We start from the raw sequence: 27130 nt of genomic DNA on the forward strand, positions 1-27130 counted from the left end.
TTCATTCCCCCAAATGTCTGCAATAGGAAAGGCTGGGAGTCTGGAACACTTATCTGAAATCCTGCCTTGATTTCTCCCATAGGAAGGACACTCCCTGTCTTCGACCATTCCCTTCCCTGGCTGATGCTGGGAAGACAAGGGACCAAAGGATCATTTGCCCTCTCCTCTCACCTGCCTTGATGAGCAAAACTGGGCTGACTTCACCAGCCAGTCTCCATTGCAGTTACCAAGAGGGCAAGGGCTTTCAAAAAATACATATGAATCTGTATTTCAGAGGAGGACAGCGAGAAATCAAGAATCCCCACCTCTTGGCTCACTCCCTAAATGCCCCCAGTGGCCGGGGTGCAGAACCTGGGAACTCAATCCAGATCTCCTATGAAAGCAACAGGAACTCAAGGACTCGGCCCATCAGGGTTGCCTCCCAGGGTCCGTTATCAGAAGCTGGAATCAGGAGCCAGAGCTTGGACTCACACCCAGGGCCTCTGGTGTGGAACACTGTTGTCTTTCCCACAGGCTTACTGCCCACCCCTCACCGAGGACCCAGGGTAGGACTATAAAACGGCCCAAGTCACAGTAGCAAGGCTATCTCCAAGGACACACTAAGCCATGCCAGAGGTGGTTGAAAATGTATTTATTTTTCTTCAAACGATCTTTTTCGAGCAATAAATAAAAACAGACATGTCAACATTTTCTAAAAAAAAAAATTAAATTCCCTACACACACTATGTACATCCTACAGGACAGGCATATCAAATGTAGAAATTACACCACTCCGAAAGATGAGGCTGTATTTACACGAGTTACAAGTATTGCATTGCTGTCTTCATGGAGTCTCCTTGCCTGAAGGCTTCCAGCCTGGAGGAGGAAAGGCGCCCTGCAGGAGGAGGGACACTCCATGCCAGATGGACCAGCCTCAGCCAAAACGTCAAAGCACCACACTGCCCCGAGTCCTCCGGCAACACTACATCATCAGCAGGCTCCCAAGGAACAAGAGCAGATGCCCCAATACGGAAGCAGCTCAGGGGAAACCGTCCGGGGTTCTTCAGCCAGGATGGGGCTGGCCTTTTTGGCCATGCTGGACCAGAGGCAAACCCTGGCTGAAATGACCTACTAGCTCTGTGGCAGTGAGACCCAGCCTCTCTCCAGGCCAGAGCCCCAGCTGCCCACTGCTCCTGGGTCCCACCCACTGGGATTCCGATTGGCCTTGTGTGGGAAGAGGTAGATTTCCCAGTCTGGAAGCCCCTTGATGACCCTCATGAACAGTGGAGGGTAACTACCGCTTTCCATGCTGCAGGCTTCGTGGGCAACTCCCAGCTCCTTGTCTCCTTCATGCTTCAACCAACGATCCCAGCCCCCTTCACTCCATTCTCCCAAGGATTTGTAACTGCTCCCCGATCTTCTTGGGATCTCTCTGGAATCCACCTGGAACAAGCACCCCATCACAGGGCCCCAGGAAGGCAGTCCCAAAGAGGCCTGGGTCACTTGCTCCACACAGCATCAGTCTCACTGTTTGGGTCCACTCCACAGAAGCCCATGGTGGCTGGTCCTCTGGTCTCCAGACCTTCCTGTGCACCTGCAGCGTCCTTGGGGCCAATAAGAGAACCCATCATCAGGCAAGTGCAGCAGTGCTTTGTGGCCATTCCAAAGGTTTCCCAGCCCCAGCAGATACCGCACAGGAGGGGGGCATCTGAACTTCATTGAGGGCCACACTGACTGCAGTGTGGCTTCGTTAGAGTGGTTCAGGTCATCCAGCAGGTTTCGGATGGAGGGCAACAGCTCCAAGGCCCCCTTTCCCATCAAGTCAATGTCTCATTTACCTCTCTGAGTGTTGGGGCTCATGCTGATAGCAGGTGCAGAGAAAAATGGCTTTATAAACAGCTGCCTGACATCCAAAGATCTGAATTGGCAAGCAGGTGGAAGACACGGGGGCAACCAGTTCCAGGCTGGTCAAAGTCTGGCCAGGAGAACAAGGGAGCTTTTACCTAATGCACACCCAATCTACAAAGAACGAGTAAGTTCTGCCGCCAATGTCCCTCCCCTCGCAGCAGCCCCTCCATGCCCCGCACAACTGCTGTTTCAGCTACAGACCAACCCCCTTGACCCTCAGCGGGGACCTGACCTCCAGGGATCCAGAAGAATCAGGAGCATTGCACCTCTGCCCACTCTAGAAACAGGCAGCTGTCTGGTAACCCCCACCCCACCCCACTCCTTTGGAAATCATTTAGCCAAGCACCTCCAGGGGCCAAGCAGGGCGCCTCTGGCCCCAGCCAAAGGGGTGGGAAGAACGCAGCTTCGGAGTTCAAGGAGCCTGGTGTTATCTGGGAGACACAAAGTCCTTTCTGGGGGAGGAAGAATGTCCGTTTCCACGGAGGGCTACAAGACACAGGCTCTCACTTCTACAGCGCTAATCTGCCCCACGACACGACACAGCAAATCACCCACAGAGACCACCCCACCCCCTCCCCACACACCTGCCCCACCCCAGCCCTCCCCACCCCCAGAAGACACACCTTCTGCCACTAAAGCTACTTCTCCACTTGACCAATGGCAATGACCCCTGGGCAGCCAGCAGGCCTGGCCCCACCTCCCTCAGTAGCCTCTCTAGGGCCCTGGGATGCGAATCCACCGAGTTCCCATCATTCCCGAGGTAAAACCAGGGGTTTCGGGACACTAGAACTTTCCAGCACACCTCTGGTGACAAGCAAGGGAAACCACGGGGCTGCAACTGGGGAAAGGATTCATTTCTGGTCTCTTTCTGGGGATCCGGCTCTCCCCGCTGCTCTGGCCCATGAGGTGCTTGCGGAAGAGCTGAACTGCACCCAGTTTTCCAAGAGCACCTTAGATGAGATAGCCTTTACCAAAGGTGACACCCCAAGCCTCCAGGAGGCCCACAAGAAAGACGTTTCACCCCCACGGTGGTCATGGGAGAGACAAGAAGTGGGGACAGAGAATGTGACACAACCCCACGGTCTGGGTGTGCCCAGCTTCCAGGAGATCATCACTTTCTCTTCCTGTCCCATCCCGCCTTCTTTCTGGGCAAGGGGGCATTCATCAGGCTCGCTCCGGCCTGTGGCTCTGCCCACTGTTGGACATCGTACTTCACAAATTCTCCATTCACTGCCTCTGCACCTGCACAAGCCATGGGAATGCTTCATAATAAATATCCACCTGCTGGAGACTTCAGAAGCAAAGATTCCTCGGTGAAAACAAAGTTCCTGTAACTACAGCCCCACCCCACCCCCAACAAAAAGTCAGCACACAGAACCAGGCACTTGGCTGTCCTCTTCGCTCCCCTCCTCTCACTCCTACTCCCCAGAATCAGATGGGTTGGGTGGAGCTCATTTGCCAGGATCTGAGGCTGCCCTAACTTCAAGCCTTAACTGCTTAGGGGGGAAAAAAATGAGGTAAGAATTTTCTATTGGAAAAGCAAAACAAGACACAAAAACCAAGCCAAGGCCCTCCCTGGCAGCCAAGGAGGCAGCCGTTATTGCTCTAAGTTGGGAGTGTTTGGCTGTTTGTTAGAAATCCGAGTCAAAGTCCTTATTGCCATTCGAGCTGGCCCTGCGGTTGGCCAAGGAGAGGTGGATGGGTCAAGCAGTGGAGGCACCTGCCCTCCACCCACACACACACACACACGTGGCTCCACGCCCCCAGCCCAGCCCAGGGCCAGCTCTGGTCTCCCAGGGGTAGAGAGGGAGGTCCCAGGGCCAGAGGGGGGCGCGACTCTAGCAGCTGGGGGAGGTGGTGATGGGACTGTGCAGGTAGGGCAGGCTGCTGGGGGCCGAGTGCACGCCAACCGACACTGGGAAGCTGAAGACAAACTGCGAGGTGGGCGTGGGGGTGCTTGGACCCCGCTCCCGCAGGGGCCCCGAGGGGCTGGCGGCCTCCGCAGCACATGATGTGGCCAACACCTGGGACTCAAACTGCAGTAGCTGCCCCATGAAGCTGAAGTTGGGCGAGATGACACTGCGCCGCTGCTTGACGAACTCAAAGGCCTCCTCCAGTCGCACGCGCTGCTTCATCATCAGGTAGGCCAGGCAGATGGTGGCCGAGCGCGAGATGCCCGCCTGGCAGTGGACCAGCACGCGGCCGCGGCACTCCTTCACTGCATCTGCGGGGATAGGGGGACACAGGGGGGGGCTCAGGGTCACCACGGAGCCTCCACCCCTGTTGGTGGCGGGGTCACTCCCACGGGTGTCTCAGGCCCAAGCTCGAGAGACATCTGCCTCCCTCGCTTTGCCAGGCATAGTAAGCAAAGAGCTGAATCAGAAGCAGAACAGGCACTCAAGCCGGCATTCCGACAGGGGACGTTTGCGTCCCAAGTGGTGACTTCATCGGCTGCATCACCATGAGCTCAGGCCTGCCAAGGCATCCCTGACACATAACCCACCCGCAAGCACTGCATCTGGGTGGAACCTGCAGCGGCAGCTGGTCGGGGCCATCACACCTGCAAGGGCGTCCGTGTGCAGAAACCAGTGATCCAGCTTTCCTGTCTCCTGCTGGGCTGTCGGCGGCTGCTTGCCTCCCACCCCACTCCCACCCTGCAGGTGCCACACAAGGCTGTGTCCGTCACACCCTCCCTTTCTCCCTCCGCCCCTGGATCCTGGGGGAGCCCAAGGCTGGGTAGCCACTCACCAATGTACTCAATGGCTTCCATGAACCAGGAGCTGATGTCGGCCTTGTGGTTGTCCTCCACCGGGATGCACTTGTACTGGTAGTGACCTTCGAAATGGTTCGGGCAGTCGGAGGAGACGTTGAGCAGAGCTGTGATTCCCAGGGCGTCCAGCATGTCTCTCCGCGCAGCATGATAAGCACTGCCGAGGTAGAGGAAGGGAAGGATCTCCACAGGACCCCCCTGTGCCAGGAAAGAAAGCAGACACCCGCCCACAACAACATGAGTGCAAGATGCGGAGGCAGGCTCAGGCCAGGGTGGTGGGGGAAGCCTGGCTTGTGGCTCCCCGTCCCCACTGGAGCTTTGACACTTGCAGGTGGCAGAGAAGCCAGCAGAGGACATGCCCTGCCGGGCTGCAGCAGCTCAGCTCTTCGAGCTCACATCTGCTCAGCAAGCCATTGCTGCATGGCTGAGGGACTGAATGAGGGGCGCTTCCCTTTCACTTAGCAAACAAAACAGATGCCATCTTGTTCTTAAAAACAACAGCGGTGCCCTCCCACCCCTAACCCCTAGCAACAGGCCCTATAGCGTTGCAGGGTTAAGTGGCCGCCTAGGAGGTTTGAGTCCCAGCTAGTCCGCTTCCTATCCAGCTCCCTGCTAATGTGCCTGGGAAAGCAGCAGCAGATGGAGGGCCCAAGTGCTTAGGCCCCTGCACCCATGTGGGAGACCTTGAAGATGCCTCTGGCTCCTGGCTTCAACCTGGCTCAACTCTAGCGGCCGCAGCCATTTAGAGAGTGAAGCAGCAGCTATTTAGGGATTGAGTCAGCATATGGTTGATCTCTCTCCTTCTCTGTCCCTCTTTTCAGATAAATAAAAATAGATCTGGAAATAAAAAGAGCCTTGCTGAAAATGCTGGACCCCATCACTCACTCCCTGTCTATCTCATGGGAGTGTGCAGCAAATGCGCTTGCGAGAAATGCGGCAGCTCAGACCTGCACTTGTGAGAAGTAGAATGGTTGTCCACTTTTGTCTGCTTGGCATTTATGAAAACCTGAATTAAAAGGCAAGCTCATTTGGGCACAAAAACCTCTCCATCCATGTGTACTTTCTTCACATTTCATCTTCCGCAAGATCCTTCTCTCATTTGAGAGGCATGGCTTGGCTCCACAAATACCTGTGAGCACCAGGGCTGGACCAGGCCACACCCAGCAGCCTAGAGCTCCAAATGGGTAGCGGGGGTCCAACTGCTGGGGCCACCGTCTGCTGCCTCCCAGGTGTGTGTGAGTAGGAGGCTGGAACTGGGAGTGGAGCCAAGACTCAAACCCCCCAAAGTTTTTAAAGGTTCATTTAACACCTGTTAAAAAAAATCCAAATTCTGCTAGGAGGCTTCACCCGCTTCCCATCCCTCGCTCCTGAGCTCAGAGCCTGGAGTCTACCTGGTCGTGCAGGGGAGTCCCACAGGAGCTGCAGCCCAGCTCTAAGGATTCCGTAGCACTCGGAGGCACAGGGGGTGGGATGGCTGCCAATGCCTTGGTCTTGGAACAGAATTCTGGGTACTCGGAGGAAAACCTCTCATAGCCACCTGTAAAAGCAGAAAAAAGCAGCCCAGGTTAACAGAGTCACCTACTGGAAGCCACAGCCAGTCAATCCTACCAGGCTGAGCAAGAAGGAAATTCTGGAAAGGCTGGCCGGCTGCACAGCTGCCACTGGGTGGCGCTGTGGGCCTATCGATAACGCCTAAAGCACACTGCTTCCAGAGACGCACAGCCCACCAGCACCGATGCTTGCAAGGATGCTGGCCCTGAAAAGTCTCCAGTGCAGGTGTAGGGGCTTCAGCTAAAGAGAACACGCCAGACACAGACGGGGCAACTCTTCTGGGGGAAGGAGGAAGCTCAAGTGAGGAAAGTCAGGAGCACCTGCAGTCACCTGCCACTTGGACATAGGTACCCAGCCCAGATCCCAGCTCCCTTGCAGTTACCACCATGCTGGAAGGCAGAAAAGACAGGTGCCTTCGCCACTAGCCCTACTGGCTGCCCATGGTGGGTGGGGCAGATGCCAAGGGGAACCTGGGTCCTTTAGAAGCGCGGAAAGATCCTGGGACTGACCAAGAGCTGGTTAAACCCTGGCAGGACCCTGGCAGGGCCTTCTTCAACAAGGGCTCATTGAAGAAGGGAGGCCTTTTAACTGTAACGAAGCCACATCAGCCCGTGCCAGGCCAGGCAGCGGGGCTGGGAGTGGCAGAACCATGCACACAGATGCACAGGCGTCAGTCTGTTCTCCAGCTTGCAGCCTGTCGCCCGGCTGAGGGCAATGGGCAGCCTGTTTGCCACCCCCTCCCCTTTCATTTTTGTTGTGTTGTTTCTCCAGGCCCAGTACAGGGCTTTTTAGTTATCTATTTCTATTTGGTTGTGTTTATTTTAATGGCAGAGAGCGAGCCAGAGGGATCTTCTATATCTGCTGGCTCAACTTTGCACCTGCTGGCAATAGCCAGAGCTGGGCCAGTTGGCAGCCAGGAGTCAGGAGCTCCAACCACATCTCCCAGGTGAGTGGCAGGGACCCCAGGCCTGGGACTACTGCTTCCCAGGCACACAGTGACAGGAACTAGAGATGGAAAACAGTCACACTTGAACCCAGGAGCTGTGAAAATGAGACATGGGCATTCCAAGAGATGGCTTAACCACTCTGCCAAACACCACCTCGGCATAGAAGAGGACCTTACTAACACAATGGGGTTTTTTGCATGTTTGGAAACAGCCATTCATTCATCCCTTCCCAGGCTAAGTTGGGAAGGGGACGCTGGTCTTGGGACGTCCCAAGCCATGCCCACATGTATCTAAGTACTAGACTCCTGGCTGCTCCACTACTGATTCAGCTTCCTGCTAACAGGCCTGGGAAAGCAGCAGCAGTTGACCCAAGTGCTTGCCCCATGTTGGGAGACCCAGATGGCGACCCAGACCTCTGGCTTTAGCTTGACCTAGCCCCACACGTTATACCCTTATGGGTAGTGAATGAACCAGTGGATGAAGATATTTCTCTCCCCCTTCAAATACATAAATAAATCTCTAACATCAGAGAAAATTAGGCGCCACGTTGGCCGTGGGTCCCGGATGTAGCCAACAGTCTCCATCCACAGGAGGGAGCTACAGAGCTGTGCCTTTGCATCACCCTGGGGAAAGGGGGGCAGCACGTGGTTAGGCAAGCTCTGGCCCCTAATCCCCACCCTAAAAACAGCTTCCTCTGGCTCCCAGGGGAGCCACATCACAAGGTTTCCAGAAACAGGGCATTCCGTTTTCTTCTCTGACCGGAGGTTTCACTGTCCCCTCCTCTCCCGCCTGCAAGATATAAATGGCATGCGCTCCCTCTCTAGTCACGGCCTCCTTCCTGCTGACTCACAGTGGATGCTGGGGCTACTGTGGCCAGCTTGGGTCATGCCAGGGGCCTGAACAGCACTCATCTCCCTAAAGAATCCCCCTCCGCCACCCCCCCCCCCCCCCCGGTCACGGAACAAGGGAAGAAACGGGCGATAAGCTTCCGTAGCCCAAGTCCCTCTGCTGGGCGCCTCTGGGACCAAGGAGCTTTGACCATCACTTCTATTTGGAGAAAGGGGACAGCTGGACAGGTGCAATCAATGAGTCCTGGCAGGTGACCACCTGCACCACTGTCATGTCTTGTTATTCCACAAGTCTCTGTAGGCTTGCAGTGGAGTTACCCCACAATCCTGGGGCCTACATATGATGTGTAGGACTTGAGTGGTACCCCCCAAAAGCTTACCTCCCAGACACACAGGGATCACCCACACAAGGGAAGACAACCAAAAGAGGCTCAACAGGTCACAGGGAAAGAGCAGTTGGGATCCCCCAGATCTCACTGCGAGCGAAACACAAAGAGCCCCAACCCCCTAGAGCAGCAGCTGTGTGCCCCGGGCCCCTTGTTTAACCTGAGTCACCCTCCCAAAAATGTTGGAAAGGCAGATGTCCCATGGAGGTCCTTGCTTAGCACCCATGGCGAGGGAGCCCTCCGTGGACGTCCCCGAAGGCCCCAGAGGGGGAGCATGACAAGGCCTGCAGCTTCCTGGGCTCCCCGAGCACCATATGGCAGGCAGGTCTGACACACAGCAGCTGCTGGAAAAGCAGAAAAGGTAGCGCTGCCATGAAGGCTATGGAACAAGCCCCCCCCCCCAAAAAAAGAACGTGGGGAGCAAGAGCTTGGTCCGGGAGCAGGCGTGCTGAAAGGCTCTGCTGCAGGACAGGCCTGTGGCTGTGCGGTCTGGCCCTGGAGCGCCCCGCACTCGGGAAGTGCCGGCGGAGGGAAAGCCAGTGCTGGCCAGACTCCGGTCTCAGCTCTGCATTAGCGAAAAGTGCAGACACTGCCAAGCGAGGTCCTTGTACATGAGTGCAGCCAGACCGTGTGGAAACATGGGTGCTTCCGTCTCGCCACGACGGGTGCACTTTTCCTCTTGCCACTTGGAAACCGACCTGTGGCTCAGCTGTCTAATCCACCTTGGCCGACAGCCTTCTTCTCCTGGGCCACCCGGCCAGGACATCCGCACTGCTTCTAGCCACTGGCTTCCCAGCTCGGGCTGCCAACGATGTCGGGGCCAGCATCCGTCCTCTCCCCGTGGCAGGAGTGAGTTAGGACCCACTGCACTGGAAAAGGGTGCTGTGTCCTGGATCCTGCATCCCTCTACGGCGACCCAATATGAATTAAAATAAGATTTCTCACCATGAGTGGGGTGGGACAAGAGACTCTAAGACTTGCCTTCCATCCCTCCTCCCCAGGCCCCACCCCCATGCGGTGCCACAGTCACAGAAGAAGAGTTGGATCCTTACGTTTTTATCCAAAGCTCTTGAGAAGCACAGCCAGCTGCCGACACAGACAAGCTCAACCAACGTGTCCTGCAGGTTCCCACACCAAGGCAGCTCTAGCCCTGTGAACTTGGGCAGCCACTTGCCCCGGCAAACTCTTTTTTTTCCCAGACCCGGAAGGATACCAGGAGACAAAGTTCTCTCCATATCACAGGATTCTAAATGTCCAGAAGCCACTTTCATGCTGGTCATTTTTACCGATTCCAAAAGCAGCAGTTGCCTGCAATGGATGTATCTGTCTCCTAAATAAGATATCCTAACTAACATGCCAATGAATTGTTTAACTTCAGGGAAAAAAAAAAAAAAACTTTGACTCACTCTGATCCAGTTTTCTCAAATCTTTATTAGGATGCATTTCTGATTTTTAAATCTTTCATTTTAATACTGTTAACACTTGAAAGTCTAGGAGGAAAAAACCTAAATAGCAGTATGAACTCCCTCTCTCTGTCCGGCAGCTGAAAACAACCCCCCCAGTAAACTGTCCCCCGCTGGTGACTTTCTTCCCTAGCAGGAGATATCCTACATAAATGTCGCCGACCACCAGAAGATGCACCAACACGTGCTGAGGGACTCCCGACAGTAGACCCACAGGAACCATGCGGATGGACCATGGGCACAGTTCTTGGTGGGATGGCCATTTTTTCCCATGATCCTCTCCATGCTCAGAAAATCACCTGTTCCCACCCAAGGTGCAGGACCCTGCTCTCCGGCCTAGCCTGGACGTCTGGGGTTACCTGAAGGTCACTGGCTTTGGAGCACACTCACCCAATGTGACCGATGACCCATGTCTACGGTCAGCCCAGTCCCTGCATGCTATCGGCTATGCTCGGCACGCCAGCTTCCTTCCGTTGGATGCAGAAGTTGGCTTCCTGTCCCACTTCCTCTGGTTAGCCCAGAGCTGCGGGCTGGTAAGGATACCGGCTATCGGGTTTCAGACATGCAGAGTTCTTCTCCATGGCATTTTTCAGCTTCTTCCTGAGGCCACCTTTCCTGCCCAGCTTCTCCAGCACAGGCCCGAGGAAGCCCAGTGCTCTCCCAAGCGCATACCCCAAATCACACCTGGAGTGTGGAGATGTCTCTTGGCTTGCTCCAGTCACGGTAATTACCTTAACAAATGATGACAGCGAGTGGGTATTCTCTTTCAGGTCCACTTTTCATTGTAAACTGGCTTATGAGAAAGGCAGAGCTACACAGAGGGAGAGAGACAGACGAACACCTGCTGCTCCACTCCCGAGATGGCCGCAATGGCCACAGCGGCCAGGGCTGGGCCAGGCTGAAGGCAGCAAGCAGCACCCAAGAGCTTCTTCTGGGTCTCCCATGTTGGTGCGGGGGGCCAAGCACTCAGCCCATCCTCCACTACTTTTCCAACCACATTGACAGGGAGCTGGATTGAGACGGGGAGCAGCGGGAACTCAAACCAGTGCCTCTATGGGATGCCAACAAGCGGGTATTCAACTGTGTCTCCCACCATGAGCTGTCAGGAACGTCACACATCGCACGGGTACAAGAAAAGTCAGGCCCTTCCATTTTCAGTGCAGAATGAGGGCCAGCTGGGCAGGTCCTCCGGTTGCCCTGAGATAAAGACCCAGGCACCCAGAGACGCAGCACACAGAGGGACGCCACAAGGCAGGTCCCAGCAGGCCAGCTGCGGGCCTGCTCCATTCCACCCTCGGCCTGGGCATTCACGATCGCCAAGGTAGCAGAGGTCAAAGGCCGGGCCCAGGGAAAGCAGCTTATGGCAGAGTCCTACAACACCAGGTACATGAATTCCAAGCTTCAAGGGGACACTGGAGGAACCCTAGGTGCTCCTCCCAACTCAAAAAGGACACACACCCCTGGTGGCAACTAACTTCTACCTTCTTTTCCTTTCTTTAAACCAGGAGTTCAAATTCTATGTCAGAGATGAAGGAACGGAGAAGAGGGAAGGGATTCCAAAGGAAACATGTGCTGGGACAAAATCACCACCAGCACCCAAAACAAAAACAAGATTGGAAATCCCTTAACCCTTCCTGAAAATTACTTACAGGATTTTAGATTAAAACAGGCTTTAGTGCCTGGCACGATGGCTCAATTGGCTAATCTTACACTTGCAAAGCATCGCCACCACCCATGTGGGCACCAGTTTGAGTTCCAGCTGCTCCACTTCCCATCCAGCTCCCTGCCTGTGGCCTGGGAAAGCAGCAGAGCATAGTCCAAAGCCTTGGGACCCTGCACCTGCATGAGACAGGGAAGAAGCTCCTACTTCCTGCCTTTGGATTGGCGCAGTTCTGCTAACTGTAGCCAGGTGACGAGAACCAGCCGATGGAAGAAGGCCTTTCTCTAACTCTTTCAAGTAAAATACTACTACTACTACTAATAATAAAAAGTGATCGCAATGGCAATCTTTGACCAGCAAAAATACAGAAAACCCTGCAAACTGTGACTTACTGCTTTCAACAAAACTTGGGTAACATGAGACTTTGTAGATGAAAGTCAAATTTATTCACATCTCAGGAATTCCAGGGTGGAATCCGTTACTCGGCACTAACCCTGAGTAACCCTTTGCCATTCCGAGTGGCATCAAGAGGGAAACCGGATTTTTAAATGCGATGCATAAGTAGCCTCAGATTAGGTCTTGGCTGGGACGGAGGGCATGGCTTTCTACTGCCCACCTCCCTAGCCAGGGAGGCGACCCGAACCATCACTGCCCTCACCCACCTGCTCACCCAAGCCCCTGCCACCGGCGGAGAAATGAGACACAATAAAAGCCTTCATTGCCTAGTAAGTGTCAAATGAGCAGCTCCGGTGGGAACCAGATTACGCCAACCTTCATCAGTTCAGGCATTTGCTCAAGATTAGCCGAGGGGCTCTGCTCTCTGGTCTTTTTTCTCTTTAGATCCCTGCACCGCAGGCCCGCCCCAGGAAGCCACATCCTCCCCACTCCTCTCAAACAAGCAGAACTCCGGTCCCTGGGAACCTTCAGACCTCGCTCCATACCCGCTCGCACCGCCCAACCTCAGGCTGCACCTTCCTCGCCGGGGGTGGAGGCAGAGCAGGGAGGTGTGTGGGGGGCTGTCTTCCCATGTTCCCTGCGGAAGCTTTCGCGCACACAGGGCAGGGAGGACAAAGGGCCTGAGTTACCAGGCGGCCTAGGCTCCAAGAAAACACCTCCCTAGGAAGCTCCACACAGCATGGCCGGGTCACCTCCCAGCTCTTCCCCCACCACTGACCAACAGGCTGGGTAGTAGCCCACCCTCCAAAAAAAAAAAAAAAAAAACCACGGGTTCCAGCTCAACTTCTGCCTACTGCTGGGGGCAGTGGGAGAAAGGAGGTTGTTGGAAGGGCGCTACTTTCCGTGGCGCGTCAGATGTTAAAACTGCCCGGGCCACGATCCTACCTCCCACCCCGAACCCCATCTTCATCTCCCAGGAGGTTGCCCCCTTTGGCGCGCAGCAAAGGCTGGCCCTCCTGGCCGCGTCGCAGGCGGTGCAGGCCTCGGGAGACAGCCAGGCACCTCACCCCCAAGCTCCTGCCAGGAAACTCCCCGAAGCCTCCTGTCTCATTCAGTGGGGACCTCAGCATCTACATCGCGCAGAACGCTGTCAGTAGAGGGTAACCGTCCATGGTGTCCGGAATCTAACTGCTGGCGTTCCGGAAACACCAAGGCCTAGAGTCTCCGAGCCGCCGCTCGGGGGGAGGGGGGAGTCCCCTCAGGAAGGAAAAGAAAACAAAACAAACGCAGGCTGCACGTGGGGCCCGTGCGATCCAGCGTTCCCGGGTGCTCCTGCGCGCAGAGGTCCGCGAGGGGACGCGCGCACTGGGCTTGGCGGCCGGTCCCCGGCCTCGAGGGGCCTTACGTGCCAGCCCAATTCGTCGTGGCACCGGCGCCTGAGCCTCAGACCACGGCGCCCATGCCGACCCTGGAGGTCGCCCAGGTACCTGCCGTGTGGGAGGCGGGAGAATGGGGGTCCCGGCACGGCAAAGTCTTAGAAGGGCCAGGCGGTTTCCCCGGCGCGGTCTCTTAAAGCAATTTGGAAACTAGGGCAGCGGGGGGTGGGTGGGTCTAGGTCTCCCACGGAGGTGCCCAAGGCAGTCCTAACAGAATAGAAAAAAAAAAAAAAAAACCAAAATCGCCTTAGCAGTTCAATCAAAGGTCAAGACAGTCTTTCCCCCAGCAGCTGACAGGTCAAATGGTCAGGAAACAACTGCAGAGAACAAAGCCCCCCGCTGTTACAGGGGCAGCCCGGCTGGCAGGCGCAGCTCGGCCTGGTCGTGCTTTAGTGGGAAGAGGGGAACAGGTCTCCAGGTTTCCGCCCGCTCTCCCTTCCTTCCCCGGAGAACAGGTCGGGAGAGAAGTGGGGGAGAGGCGGGAGGGGGCGAAAGGCGCCTTCAGGGAAAGGGGGGCGGCTCTTTGATGGCGCGGCTCGGAACCGCCTGTCGAATTCGGAAGCCGAGACACAGGAATGCGCGGAATGCTGCGGCCGGGGTCGGGGTCGGGAAGCAGGGGCGGGGAAGGGGCGCAGCGCGGCAAGCGATGGGGGTGCGCCTCGACTCCCCCACCAACCCCGGCCCGGCAGGTGCGGCGGGCGCACCGTGGCGGCAACGACTTCAGAGTCATTTAGGGGTTTCCGCCTGCTCAAAGACCACAGGACTTGGCCTAACCCCTCTTTTACCCCCGCGCCCCGGCGCCGCTAGGCTAGATGGGCCAGGGTTCACTTCCATCAGGCACGCGCCATCAGACAGCCCAGAGACCCGGTCTGAACAAAAAGATCGTGGGAGAGTCTCCCCTGCCAGGGACTGCCGGGATGAAGAGGCAGGTTTCTACTCTTCGTCTCCCAGCTGCCGGCTCCCCGAGCCCTAAAGTAGCCCTGCGCGGGTGCGTGTGACTGTGTGTGAAGTGGAATGTATGTTTTGGGGGGGAAGCCGACCATTTCCCACGAGGCGTCCGGAGTTGGACAGTTGGTCGGGAGAATCGCTTCCCACCTCGCCTGCCACCCACGCCTCTTTGCTGTATTTTGCCAACGGCCGGACGCTCCCTCGTCCACGGCGTGCTCTGCCTACCCCATCCTCACACCGGGGAGTACTCCCCCGGAATCAAAGACGCCCCGCGTAGACGGCTGGCTTCACCCACGAAGCCAGAAGCGTTACCGAGTACAAGTATCAGCGGTGTAGCCACGAAACGGGCAGAAACGCAGCCACACAGCACCCGGGAAGTTGGGAGCTCGCCCCTCCAAAGCAGAGAGACGCACCAAAGCGGGCAACCCCACGTGGTCATACCCCAGGGCCAACGAGTCGCCACTGGGGACGCCTCTCCCCGGCCCCCGAAGGCGCGCAGGCCACAGAACGCCCTTCCGCTCGCTTTTAGGGCGCCCGCGTTTACCTTTGAGCAGACAGATGTCGGTGCGTTCGGCGTTGCGGCGCAGCGCCTGCACCACCAGCGACACGGTGCTGTCTTCCCGCAGGCTCTCGGCGCGCGGGCTGCGCTCGTCGTACACGATGACGGCCGAGTAGAGGCCGGAACGCAGACGGGCGCGCACCTCGTCCTCGGCGGGCAGGATCTGCTCGAGGCTCACGGAGCCCTTGGCCCGGCGCCGCACGATGGTGTTACAGCGCACATTGACCGAGCCGCGGATGTAGCCCGCGCTGTGCGCCAGGAACGGTCTGCAGTCCAGCAGCAGGCACTTGCCGCCGCTCAGCAGCCCCAGGGCGCCGCCGCCCTCGTCCCGGTTCATCAGCCTTTTGAGCACGCTGCAGTCCATCTCCCGCAGCTCCTCCATCGTCACCATGGTCGCCGGCAAGCGCCGAGGAAGCCAAGGGCACCCGGGCCGGCAGGGATGCAGGAAGGGTCAGGCGAGGGCTGCGCGTTGGCGCCTGCTCAAGTGGCCGCAAACTTAGACCCCGAGACGCTCCTCGCCCGGACAGCTTCTCCCCGTCCCCTTCCTCCCACCGCCTCGCGGTTACATAGCAGGCGGAGCGGAGCGGCCTCGGGCTCCCGGGCTGGGCGGCTCGCCTGGGACCCGGGCCGGAGGTGCGAGCAGTGGCGAGGAGTGCGTGTCCGTTTAACCCGCCCGGTGGCGCGGCCGGCGGCACCGCGGATCGCCCAGGCACAGTCGGAGCCGCGCGCACTACCGGGCCGAGCTCCCTCCACGGCTGATAGGGTTATTAATGTTCCTCTGGCTCCCCCGGGGAGGGCACGCATTACTACCCCGCGAAGCTCCGCCTCCTCCAGGCTCGGCCCCGCGCCCTCCCGCCTGCCTCTTCCCCGCCCCGGCGCGTGAATGGAGCAGCCGGCGGCTCGCGCCCAGTCACGGGGCCGCGACGTCACAAAGAGCGGAGTAAACAGGCCGCTCGCTGCGCTCAGCCAGGCCCATTCATAAAAGTGAGACCTAGAGGGAGAGGGAGGCGGCCTCCGACCCGCAGGCGAGCGGCTGCGCCCGGACTTTGTGAATGGGAGCGCGGCGGTGGCGCCCGTGGCCCTCCACCCCGGGGCCCGGAGCCCGCCGCTCGCCTCCGGCGCGACAGCAGTGGCTGAGCCGCCGCTTCCGCGGCCGCGGGGGGATTTGGCGCAGAGGAAATCAACAGCCTGGTCCGGACGCCGGCACTAGCAGGCCAGGGCTTGAGGCTCTTTCCATTTGGATCCCGTGCTCCGCACCTCGCACCCTTAGGACAGCCGCAGATTTCTCCCCCGAACGCAAGTGAAGAGGGGCTTGTGACGCGGAGCCCACCCGGCACGGCCCGGAATCCCTCGCCCTGGTCCCCAGTGTCCCGAACTTAGCGCGTGCGCCGGGCCCCAATAGGCGCGCTCTTAACGCAGGCGTTAGCTTGCGATCTAGTTCCTTCTCCGGGAGCTTTGTAGCTTCCACGGAACGTTGGTAAACCCCAAGTTACGAGATGAAAGTGAAGGCTCTCTTCCCCGCCACCTCCACCGCTGCCCAGGAGCGAGGGTGAGGTGTGGGGGCTGGTGGCTTTACGACCCCGAAGGAGGCGTGAATGGCCCGCGTGTGGTTCCGCGCTTCCCCAAAGATGTTTGTTTAACCCTGGCCGGCTGACGTTTCTGGCTTTGGGAGGCGGGGGACGCTTTGCCCCTTCTCGCACACGTGTGAATTATCTCCGGAGGAAATGACAACTGGGGTCCGCATTTGGTGAGGGGCGAAATCCTGAAAAGAGGCCGAGCGATGACCTTTGGAGAGGATTTCGCGAGCGCGAGCGCCGATTCAGGTTTCTTTGCATCCCGCCTTCCAGGTCCCTCACCCCCTCCCGTTGTGCTTAATGCATTTAATTTCCCCGAGGCCGCTTTTGGCACGGAACTGGTGCTCGCACGCGGCGGGGACCTCACGGAAATCAAAAATTATTCGCCCGACATCTTGCCAAGTCTTGTTAGTGAGAATTAATCACCGAGCGAGGGGGGATTACGGGACGCAGCCGCTTGAATCCTCAGGAGCTGGGTCTCCTGGACCATTCCGGGTGACGCGCCGGACCCGCCCCAGCCCAGCGGGGCCCTCCCCGCTCGTCCTTCCCCGCAGGCTTTTGTTCCGGGATCAGCGGCTCTCTGGAGCTCTCACCTCCGGTCCCCCGGGCCACCAGCCCCAGCCCCCAGCCAGAGCTCAGCGGGGCCTCCATTTCCGAGGTCTCCGACCTGCGCCTCCCACCCACAGCGCCTGGACTCCTACATTCCGGGGTCGTGGCTGGCTGGGCCTGGGGGCTCCAAAGGGGAACAGTGCCGCACCGTACGGATTCTGTCTCTACTTTCTAATTTAATTTTTCGTTCATTGTGAAGTTTTGCATTTTTAATACACGGGCACAAAGACTTTTTTTTAAAAGGAACTTTTCTGCAACCCCTTTAAGGTGAGCGCCCAAGGGACGCGCTCACCCTAGTCCCAGCCTGCAAAGGGGCCGGGGCGCCGGGCACTCCGTTGGCGAGGTCAGCGGTCAGAGGCGCACGGTACGACCTCCCCGGGGGGACGACGAATCAGGCCCCCCGTCGCATTCCTCTTTTTGCAGGGCTGGCTGCCGGACCCTGTCTAACCTGATCCCGTGGGTGCGCCAGGAATGCGCCCTGTCCAAGGTGTCTCCAGACAGCTCCAGGCTTGATCCGCTTTTCCTGGTGATTCGGAAATGCGGCCCTCAACAGTCCCCAAGAGAACCCCGACTTCTCTACAAAGGTTTGGCCAGAACATTTCTTTAAAGAGCCTCTCAGTGGCGGGCAGGTCCGATCCAGTTTCGCCAAGTGTCGCAGGAGATGGGGGGACAGGGCAAGGTAAGGTCCCCGGGCCCAGCTCTGCCTGCCTTTTGTCGCCCCTCTGCGCCGTGGACGCCTCCTCACCAGCCCGGCCCGCGCCCAGCGCTCACGCGGCACGCGAGTAACAGTCCAATTCGGAGCCCGGGGGCGGGGGCAGAAGGAGGAGGAGAATGCCCAGGGAACAAAGAGTTGCTTTCTGCACCTGACAGTCGTCCGTAGTTGCCAGGCCCGGCATCCCGCGGGCGAGTCACACGGCAGGGCGTGTGGGCGGGCTCGTGTGAGTGTCCGCGTGTGCGCGCTGCGCCTGCGCCCTGCTCCCTGGTGGGACGCCGCGACGGACTCGAATCAGGCGTTCAAGGCTGGAGTCTCTTCCCCTGCGAACTCCGAAGGCCTGGGGTCTTGAAACTAACGGCAGAAGTCCCCCATCCCTGGGCCGGGAATTAGCCTTCAGCTGCCTACATTTCCGCAAATGAGATTTTAAATGACGGCATTCTGTTTGGTTACTATGTCAGCACCCCAGATTCGCACGCGCGTGTGTGTCTTTGTATTATTATTATTAAGTGCATAAACCATTTGGTACACAGTGAAAACAACACAACGTAAGGGTTAACTCGCAGCCGCTGAAGGCTAGGTGATAAAACTGCCTTCAATTGCCCAGCGGGCTCGGGAAGGGGGAAAACCATCACTTTACACAGGAAGCTTGTGGAACCACTTGTCAATCACCAGATCTGGGAGTAAACAAAGGCATCCGTAGGAAGATACAGAACTGGACTGTCGTTTCAAAGTTAATTTAATTAACGCAGATCTGCAGGACTGGGGCTGGGCTTGCCCACGGAGAGGCATTTTGTTTACATTCGGCAGTAAGGCGCAGGGTGAAAATACTTGCTAAAATTCACTGTGACAGGTAAGCCCAGCCTCTGCTTCACCCGCCGCGGCTTCCATGGACCTTACGTCGCCCTGAGGCTCTGGAAGCAGCGTTGCTCTCCTTGAACATTTCTTTCCAATTAGGGAGTTGTGTGATCTGGGAGTTCAGTGCTCCCCCAGAGAGGACCGGAGCTTCTATTCTGGTTTCCATGTCAGCCTCTGACTCACCGCCCTGGCCCAGGGTACCTGAGGAGGGCTTGCCTGACACATCGTGAATGAATTAATGCAGGTGCAGCAGACAGAAAAATCCTGCGTCTCTCCCTTTGGCAGAGGAGGGAGGCTCGCTGGAACGTAACTTGGAGGAACTTGGGAGGCTTCAGCAAAGCCCATCCACATCGTTAGTTCTCCTTCAGCCGTCATAAACCAGGAGCCGAGAAGTGGCGGCCCCAAGCGTGGGCCACAGTCCACGAGCCCAGCCTGGAGGGGGTTTAGCCCTGATTTGTTTACTTAAGTCTTTGGCAGCCCGTTTCTCCGAGTACTAACCAGAACCCTTGCTAATGATTTAAATGCTAGGCGTTGAATTCACCGTCTCTGCAGAGAAATATCTCAGCATGCTTCCTTTACTGCTAGGAGGCCTCAGAAAATCCATGGAAAAATGAAATTAAAGGATGAGTTTGGCTGCACAGAGTAAAGCCACTACCTTGCAATGCTGGCATCCAAGCTCTGGCTGCTCCTTTTCCTATCCAGCTCTCTGAGAAAGCAGCGGAAGACACCGAAGTCCAAGGACCCCTGCATCCACCTGGGAGGAAGAAGCTCCTAGCTTCCCGCCTGGCTCGACCTGTGCATAACAGGCATTTGAAGCGGGGGAAGGGGCAGGGAGAGAGTGAACCAGCAGATCTCTCTCTCTCTCTCTCTCTCTCTCTCTCTCACCTTTGATGATGCTTACATAGTTGATCGGGATGGGAAGGGTCAAGGATCAAGAGGAAATGGGCAAGACCATTGTTTACACATTTTCTTTTTCTTCTTCCTGTGTCTGAGAGGAGGGAGGATGCGATGGGAGAGAGCACGCCCACCCTCCCCAGCACCCAGGCCCCCCTTGGCATCCCAGGCCCCCCTTGTGGAGCATGTTCTAAGGGTTGCGCTCAAGTGGTTTCGTTGCCAACATCTGTCTCTGTCTCTCCCTCTAACTCTCGCTTTCAAATAAATACGTCTTAAAAGAGATGAGTGTATTTTGGTGCAAAATAAAGTTTGAAATAATATATTTCACTTGAAACCTATTCAGTGTGTGGGACTATTCAGTGTCTACTGTCATCTTCTCGCTAAGCGGCTTTGACGCAGCTCTAAGGAGGCTTTCACCTCTTCACCATGATGGAGAATTCAGATGGGATGCGTCTCAGGTGTGTCACTGCCAGGCTTGTGAAGTTCCCCAAACTCTTCATCTCTGCACCCCAAGGTCTGTGCATTGAAATAGCAAGACCCCAGGACCATCGCCAGCTCCCTTCTGCCTCTACTTTAGTATATAAACTCACCGAGAACATAGTTGTAATTGTGTCACTATATCTTCAAAGATTTATTTATTTTTATTGGAAAGGAAGATTTACAGAGAGAAGAGACTGAGAGAAACATCTGTGCGCTGGTTCACTCCCCCACTGCTGGAACTGAGCCAATCCAAAGCCAGGAACGTCTTCCGAGTCTCCCACGCAGGTGCACAGTTCCTTCCAAGGCTTTGAGCCATCCTGGATGGCTTTACCAGGCCACAGGCAGGGAGCTGGAAGGGAAATGAAGCAGCTGGGACACAAACTGGCATCTATGAGAAATCTTGGTGCGTGCAAGGTGAGGACTTTAGATCTCAAGCAACGCCCCCAAAAGATTCTAAAGAATCGTGTTTCTTTAAAAAAGAAAAACACTTCAAAGTGCTTTTGTTTTTTGCAAAGAAATATTTCTCTAAGCAGGAAATTCAAGTGGGTTCATCTTTGTGTTGGTTTCTTTAGTTATGTATAGATGCTTTGCCGGGCTTTCATTCCCTCATTCCACAAATGCTGAACTTGCTGGGAGCAACAAAGGTATGGAACAAGTGAGTGTGCCTTCAGAAAACTCCCCACACACGCAGCGCGCTGGGTGTGCCTTGCTGTGTGTTGTCAGCAGGATGGAGGGAGAGAGGACAGACCAGATCAGAAGAAAAAGGTACCAGACGATGAGCTTCAATGTGGCCCTCGAAGTGCTGTTTTTGACCTCCTAGGGCTCCAATTTATTTTTTAAGACTGTAATCTTAACTCTGACATTCATGCTGCCCTTGGGCCTTCCACCCCTTTCCTCTCCCCAGGGGGCTGGCTGCTAAAAATACCCGAGTGAGCAGTTGTCTAAAAGTATGAGGGAGCCAGGATAATGGGAAGCCTGACCGAGAATCTGTATCACAGGACCCAGGTGGGAGCCCCACCTCGCTTCCCCGTCATCGCACTGCAGCCGGCTGGCCTGGAACTCAGCTTTACCATCTGTAAAGCAGGGGAAAAGCGCATAATCCTGACTGCCCTTCAGAGGACAGCAAAATGTCTCCATTGTTTTTCTAAGGATCCAGCTGTGGATATATTCTCTGGATCAAATATTAAAAGGATGTGATCAGAATAGATTCATTTTGGAGTTGTGAAATGCGTTGAGAAGTGAACGCGAAAATCATGACTTAAATGAAGTCACTCTCCTGTTACTGAAAACAAGAACAAGGTGTTGGGCAGAGCAGTGAAGCCCCTGCTTAACACACCCGCAATTCTCATTAGAGTGCCTGCATCTGATCGCGGAGTCCACCCCTGCCTGTACCCCCCTGCTAATGCACTCCTTGAGCAGGTGGGTGGCTCCAGTACTTTGGTCCCTGCCACACATGTGGAAGACCAGGATGGAGTTCCTGGCTTCTGCCATTGATCTGGCTCGGCCTTGATTTGTTGGAGGCATCTGGGGATAAACCAAATAATGGGAGATCTCTTTCATCTAAACCTTCAAAAAATAATAATTTTTAAATGAATAAAAATGGGCAAAAGATACTTAGAAAGGGGTGGGGGGAGGCCCAGTGGGAAATCCGTAGGTCATCAGGGTGTTGCCCTGGGAAGAGATGCTAGGCTAGACTCCTAGAGTGTGTTCCACAGACAGCACTTGTGATAAAAACCCAAGCATGACACTGAATGTCTCTCTGATTTCTTGTCTGCCAATGTCACCTCTCCTGTCACCTGCATGCCCAGTTCTGACGCCGCTGACAGGAGGTCCTCACCAAAACCCATTAGAACCCGAAGTGGTCAGAGCTGAAGTGTGAGCTCAGTACCCTCTCTTCTCTGTGCACTTTAGCCTTCTTCAGGTGACTCACGATAGTAACAGTAAATGGTCCAGTCCAGCCAGGGCAACAGCAGTACCTGTAGCCTGAGCTTTGGTTACAGCAGGTGCCGTCCAGCTCATCAGAAGCCTTGGAAACACTGTGGTCCCTCCGAAGCTCGAAAGACCTGACCTCTGAGTTTTTAGGCAGGTGGAAAGAACCAACTACCTCTAGATGAAGATCAGCCCATAACATAGCATTTAGCATAACGCAAGTGGTTTTCCAACGTTTTTGACCCCCACAACTGGAAACTCCAGTGGCTGAAATAGTGGTTTTCAGAAGTCAAGAGGCCTCCAATTGCCTCTCCCAGCTAGGGGGATTAGGAACCCTGGGAGGGGACAAAAAGGGAAGAGGCAGTGGAGTAGCAAAGAGCCCTTGCCCACCCCCATCCCACTGCAGGCTTCTCAGCGGGCTGTTATTCTGATGAGGAACCACAGCCACGCCCCCTCTGCTCTCCCACAGCTGGCCTGGTCACTCCGCACCCTACCCGCACTCCTTTCTCCCCTCACAATCTGATCTTTCCTAGAATTCTGTTTTCTCTTTTTGCAACAATTATTTGGGCTCTCTGGATCCCTCTAGCCAAATGTGCTACCTTCTGCAGAATCTGTCTGCTGTGGCCTTCTTCCGCAGTTGGAATTAGCATAACCACCCCCAGGGGTTTACCCACCCAGGGAAACACCCCGGGTCCCCTTTTAGCAATGGGTAATTACATCCTGCTGTTTATCCTGCTTTTTAGAGGGTAGCTAATTAGCACCCAGCCAACTCTATTTTTAATCTGATTTATTTCTCTTTGTTCCCAGACTCACAGTGTATCTCTGTCATGGTCCCCACCAAGTAACCTGGGAGCCAGATCTGTCTTCTCTTCTAGGTTTTGAACATGCCCCTGCCTTGAACTTGAGCCGCCTCCTTCCCACACGGGTTTAATTGGGTGCCTTGACCGAGGGCAGGAGCTTTGCAGCCAGGTAGATGTGGGTTTCCGATGGCAGTAGCTGGGGACCCTTGGGTGAGTTTAACCTTCAGCCCTGCATCTTTCTGTGGGGAACGTTCCTGGATGAATCATGGCGAGCATTGTCACTACCTCCCAGACACTAGGAGGTGTCAGTGGTGTGGCGTTGCTGACTGCCGCGTTCTTCTCTCCATGGAGGTGCAGGTGGCAGAACTGCAAAGCACAGGTGTGTTCTGTCTGTCATGGAGCCAGGCTGCTCAGCTGGCCCACATGTTAGCCCAGGTGTCTGCCTGTTGGACAACGTACTAGAAAGGCTCTTAGGTTGTACCTGCTGCTTCCCATCAAGCTGGACTGCTCATCTTGCTTCTCTTCTCAGTCCCCTGGTATGCCTCCACACCATCCCTGTTTAGCCAAGCAGTGTCTTTCCTGCAGGAAGTATGCTCCATTCCTGATCTCACTTGCTTCAGTCCTCGCTGTCTTCAGCTTTGACTGCTTCCTCTTTGTTGCTGTGTTCATCTTTGTTCAAGGAGTATATGAGTAACATCACCGATTCAGTGGTCACCTCACCCATGCAGTGGTCACCTCCAATTAGGCTACTTGCAAGTCCCTCCTATGGTCGTGGAACAAGGCTCACAGACCATAATGAGATTGGGGATCTGGGGCTGGTGGCATAGTAGGCTAAGCCTCAGCCAGCAGTGCCAGCATCCCAGATAGGCACTATATGTCTGCTCCCTACTTATGGCCTGGGAAAGCAGCAGAGAGTGGTCCAAGTCTTGGGATCCCTGCACCTACATGGGAGACTTGGAAAAAGCTCCTGGCTCCTGGCTTCAGATAGGCCCAGCCCTGGCTGCTGCAGCTACATGGGAGTGAATCAACGAATGACAAATTCTCTCTCTCACTTTGCCTCTCCTCTCTGTAATCCTGCCTTTCAAATAAAATTAATGTTTTGTTGTTGCTGCTGTTGTTGTTGTCTTTAAGATGTAGAATCAGTGCTTTAATGAAAGCATTAGATGCAGTGTGAGCAAGTGGCAGGACCTTACCGCAAAGCCCTTGGGTGCCCAGTGTCCAGCTGACCCGTGTCCCCTGCCTATCGGCAGCTGCACAGCCAGCACTAAGCGAGAGGCTCAGCAGGGCAAAGGGCCTGAAGCGGAAGCAGCCTTGTGCTCTCAGACAAAGGGGCGAGGCTGCCTGGCCAGTGCATGGCGGCTAAGCAGCCGTTCACTGGTGTGCTCTGTGTTTTGAGGGAGATCACACATCATGCCAGATGGAAGCAAATGGTGTCACCAACGGTGGCTGACATTGGGATAACACAGCTGTCATCCCTCAAACGGCATAATCGCATCCACTGGGACTCTTGCAGCCAAGGCCTTCTTTGTCTCATCCTTGCCTCAAAGTTCTGATGACATGACCAGAATGCGAAATGTACTGTTTAAGCCATTTTCTAGGTACAGATCAGTGGCCTGAGGGACCATCACCACTATCCCACGTTCTCATCCCACATTCTAGGCGTGAAACAGTAAATCCTGTCACCCCTTCCCCCGGGTTCCAGCAACCTCTCTGTCTCTGACTGTGCCTGTCGCAGGAGTTTTGTATAAGTAGGATCACCTAATATTTGTCCTGGATGTCTGGCTTATTTCACTTAGCATAGTGTCTTCCAGGTTCAGCTATCCTGTAGCATGTGCCAGAATTTCATTCCTGTTAAAGGTTGAATAATATGGCACACTAAAAAGAAACAAACAAACAAACAGAGTTCCCTCATCTGTTGGTGAATATTGGAGTTGTTTCCACCTCTGGGCTATTGTGAATGATGGAACTGTGAACACTGGTGTGTGAGTATCTCTTTAAATTCTCCCTTTCCATTCTTTGGGGGAGTATATCTGGAAGTGAAACTCTTAGGTCATAAAGTAATTCTATATTTAACTTTTCCAGCAAAATCACCTGTTTTATCATTTTGAAAGTCAATGTACAGTATTCTTTTTTAAATGTATGTTTTTTATTTGAAAAATCAGTTACAGAGGGGGGGGAGGGAAACACAGAGAGACAGATCTTCCATTTCCTGACTCACTCCCCAGCTGGTTGCATCGGCTAGGGCTAGGCAAGTCCGACGCTGGGAGCCAGGAGCTCTTTTCACAACTGCCATGCGGATGCAGGGTCCCAAGGCCTCGGCCCAACCTTTCTCAGGCCATAAGCAATTACTTCTTTAGGTTATAAGCAGGGAGCTGCTTCAGGAAGCAGAGCAGCCCAGACATGAACTGGCGTCCATAGAGGATGCCAGCTCCCCAGACAGAGGATTAGCTCGCTATGCCACCCTGCTCATTCCAGGTACAGTAGTATTCTTAAGCTCTGTTTTTCTATAGCTAACATTAGTTTTTCTTTGTCTTTTTTGTAAGATTTGGTTCTTATTTAAAGGACTATTTAGAGAGCCAGAAGGAAAGACAGAGACACAGAGAGATCTCTTCACTCCCCAAATGGCCCCGAGGGCCAGGGCTAGGCCAGACTGAATTTAGGAACTGGAACTAGCTGGATCTCCCACATGAGTACCAGAGGTTCAAGTACTGGAGCCACCTTCTTCTCCTCCCTTCCCCCTCCCCCCCACCTGCTCCTCCTTGTTCTTCTTAAGATTTATTTTTGTTGGAAAGGTAGATTTATAGAGTGAAGGAGGTAGGCCCAGCACGATAGCCTAGTGGCTAAATCCTCATCTAGCCTGTGCTAGGATCCCATATGGGTGCTGCCAGTTTGTATCCCAGCTATTCCACTTCCTGTCCAGTTCCTTGCTTGTGGCCTGGGAAGGCAGCCGAGGACAGCCCAAAGCTTTAGGACCCTGCACCCATGTGAGAGACTTGGAGGAAGTTCCTGGCTCCTGGCTTCAGATCAGCTTACCTCCAGTCATTGTGGCCACTTGTGAATCAGCAGCCAGAAGATCTTTCTGGATCTTCTTCTTCTGTATATCTGCCTTTCCAATAAAAGAAACAAATAAATCTTTAAATATATATATATATAGACAGAAGGAAACACAGAGGATAAGATCTCTCATCTGATGGTTCACTTTCCACATGGCCACAATGACCAGAACTGAACTGATCTGAAACCAGGAGCCAGGATCTTCTTTCGGTTTCCCACATGGTTTTAGGATCCCAAGCACTTGAGCCATCTTGACTGCTTCCCCAGGTCATAAGCAGGGAGCTGGGTCGGAAGTGGAGCAGCTAGAACATGAACGGGCACCCAAATGGGATGCCAGCGATGCAGGCAGAGGATAACCAGTTAAACCAACATTCCGACCCAGGAGGCCATCTTCTGCCTCCTTTCTAGACACATTGGCAGGAAGCTGCACTGGATGTGAAGCAGTCAATCCCGGAAGTAGCTAGTGCTCTTAAGGGAATGTTGGCATCACAGGTGGTAGCTTAGTGTGCTTAGCTACAATGGCCAGCTCAGCTTTTCTTATTTTCTGTAACAGAATTAAAATATTCTTAATATTATTCTGGCCAATTCCCATTACAGCCCTTACCCTATTTTTCCGCCCAGTTACAGCCAGGTCGATTCTTGGATGTTCAAACCAGGGATATACACAGAAGACTTGACACATAGATCTGTGAACTTACTAATTTCTCCGCCTTTGTGCTGGGCAGAGGGGATGCCAAGAGCCGTCCTGTGACCTGCAGCCCAGCCTGCCAGTCTCCCTGCCCAGTGTCTACTTCCTCCCTTTTTCAAGCACTCTGTAACCATCACTGGTGCCATCAGGCTGCTCTGCTTGTATGACAGTGATCATTGTCACCTTTGGTCCTTTGACAACAAAGGAAAGGAAAAGGTTTTGCGGCCCGTGGTTCTGGAGGTTCACAGTCTGAGATCGGTAGTTCCATGAGTGTGGTACCTGATGACAGTAATGGATGGAGGAAGATCGCCGACCATGAACGGAGAGAAAGCAGCAAGTTTGAAGTTGGCTTCTGTAGAGAGAGCTGCCTTCTGAGGCCAAACCTCCAGCAGCCTAAAAACCTTCCACTGTTGGATGCCTGAAATAGATCAAATATTCACCATTAACATGACTTTGGGGCACACCCTCCAGCACAGGTGCCTTTGGGTGGAACTAACCTATCTGATAAACTGTAACATTGTCCTTGTACTTGATCGATAATCTAAGAGCTCCAGGTGTTTCCCAGTCTCACCCCACTTTGGCCAGTTTAGTGATCTTGTGTGCTTTGTGGTGACTTCTGAGCAAATGAGTTACTTCCATCTGACCGGAGTGCACAGCACCTGTCCCACTGGAATGCACTGA

The 27130-nt window shown here is 55.0% G+C and overlaps 1 protein-coding gene across 1 annotated transcript; it reads right to left on the reverse strand.

Annotated features, from left to right (window-relative positions):
• Positions 1-3301: 3301 nt before the first annotated feature.
• DUSP4 (dual specificity phosphatase 4) lies at positions 3302-15514 on the reverse strand. The gene is made up of 4 exons (XM_040965995.1): positions 14837-15514; positions 6049-6194; positions 4636-4855; positions 3302-4111 (listed from the first exon to the last, which is right to left on the reverse strand). Exons 1-4 carry the CDS (start codon positions 15240-15242, stop codon positions 3726-3728), a joined length of 1158 nt encoding a protein of 385 aa, XP_040821929.1. The 5' UTR covers positions 15243-15514; the 3' UTR covers positions 3302-3725.
• Positions 15515-27130: the final 11616 nt, after the last annotated feature.

Source organism: Ochotona curzoniae, unplaced genomic scaffold (genome assembly GCF_017591425.1).
Source record: "Ochotona curzoniae isolate NIBS_2020 unplaced genomic scaffold, NIBS_Ocur_1.0 scaffold_4505, whole genome shotgun sequence".
Lineage (NCBI taxonomy): Eukaryota > Metazoa > Chordata > Mammalia > Lagomorpha > Ochotonidae > Ochotona > Ochotona curzoniae.